The following is a 1,470-nucleotide window of genomic DNA, read 5'->3' on the forward strand; positions in this document are numbered from 1 at the left end:
CAGCCGCGGGAAGCCGGGCGGGTGCGCCTGGCTGACCGCCTTCGCTTGTCCATCGGTGCGTGCACAGCTGGAATGCGCGCGCTCCGAGGCCAGGGAGGCCCTGAGCGCCCTGCGGAGGCTGCAGCGGCGGGTTTCGGAGCTGGAGGAGGAGTCACGCCTGCAGGACGCCGACACATCGGGGGCCTCGCTGCAGTCAGAGCTGGCCCACAGCCTGGACAGCGACCAGAGCCAGAACCAGAACGCAGATGGGCACAGAGACGCCCCGGTGAGCTCGAAGCCCCGCAGCCATCCAGGAGGGCTGCAGACTGCACCCCGCTTCCTTTTCCCACGGGGTTCAACACCTCACTGACTGATTCCTTTGGTGAACAGACCACTCTGCCCTCGGAGACCCAGGGGGGATCCAGTCAACAGCCTTCATCCCAGGAGGAGAGCTTGGAGCCTCCCATGAAGAGAGCATCCCTGAGCCCAGGAGAGATACTGGAGGAGAAGGAGATGGAAGTGGCCCGGCTGCAGGATGAGGTGGGGAGGAGGACATAGCACTGGGTGTAGAGCCCTTCTCAATGTGTTTCTCTTTCCATCTATAACTCAGCCTTTTTCCACTAATGCCCCTCTACCTGGATAATCTTTCATCCCAACAAACTTGCAGTCATGCTTGAAAAGCCTGCCTGGCCCTGGGCAGTTTTGCTCAGTGATTACGGCCCTGGCCTGTGCACTAAAAGGTCGTGGGTTCGATTCCAGGTCAAAGGCACATTCCTGGGTTGCAGGTTCAATCCCTGACCCCTATCAGTATGGGTATGGGAAGCAACCAGTCAATGTATCTCGCTCACACTGAAGTTTCTCTCTCTCCCCCTCTCCCGCCCTCCCTAAAAAAAGCGGGGGGGGGAGAATATACTTGGTGAGTATTTAAAAAAAAAGATCAGCCTGTTTGCCACCTCCTCCAGGATGACTTCCTGGATGCACTGCCCCTTAGTCCCACCTCCCAATGCTTCTCCATGCACCCTTCCTGCAGGTTTACACCATCCAAGTAGCCCCACACCAGCCTGGGGGCTCAGAAGATTCATCTCCAGCACAGGGCCACAGCTGCCTGGGGTGTTTGTGGAGCAGGCAAGGGAAGGGCGGTGGGAGACCTGACGCCCAGGCTGCCAAGGAGAGCAACGGCTTGGAGACCCAGAGGCCTACTTGCCTCTCTGCCTCCTTCCCTGCCTGCAGATCGCGCTTCAGCGGGCAGAGCTCCAGTTGCTGCGGGAGGAGCTGCAGAGGCAGAAGGAGCTGCGGGAACAGGAGGACCCCGAGGAGGCCCTGAGCTGCGCCCTCTCGGACAGGGAAACGGCTGTGAACAAGTGAGCCTGCCTCCGCCGTTCACCACCTCCCCAGCGGGGCTAAAGGTCCCCAGCAGGGCACTCCGGTCCTGCTAGGCCTCACTGGGGACATGGGTTCGTTTCGGTGTTCCGGGTCCCACTCCCGCCCGGG

The 1,470-nt window shown here is 60.7% G+C and overlaps 1 protein-coding gene across 2 annotated transcripts in view; it reads left to right on the plus strand.

The window, feature by feature from the left end:
- Window positions 1–1,363, plus strand: part of CCDC64B (coiled-coil domain containing 64B) — a 7,562-nt gene extending 6,199 nt beyond the window's left edge. For both annotated transcript variants that reach the window (XM_015558541.1, XM_015558542.1), the window contains 3 exons: window positions 68–265; window positions 370–519; window positions 1,210–1,363. In XM_015558541.1, coding sequence (XP_015414027.1) covers window positions 68–265; window positions 370–519; window positions 1,210–1,344 — 483 coding nt within the window. In that variant the 3' untranslated portion in view covers window positions 1,345–1,363. The remainder of the gene's footprint in view (window positions 1–67; window positions 266–369; window positions 520–1,209) is intronic.
- Window positions 1,364–1,470: the final 107 nt, after the last annotated feature.

Source organism: Myotis davidii, unplaced genomic scaffold (assembly GCF_000327345.1).
Source record: "Myotis davidii unplaced genomic scaffold, ASM32734v1 scaffold1334, whole genome shotgun sequence".
Taxonomy (NCBI): domain Eukaryota; kingdom Metazoa; phylum Chordata; class Mammalia; order Chiroptera; family Vespertilionidae; genus Myotis; species Myotis davidii.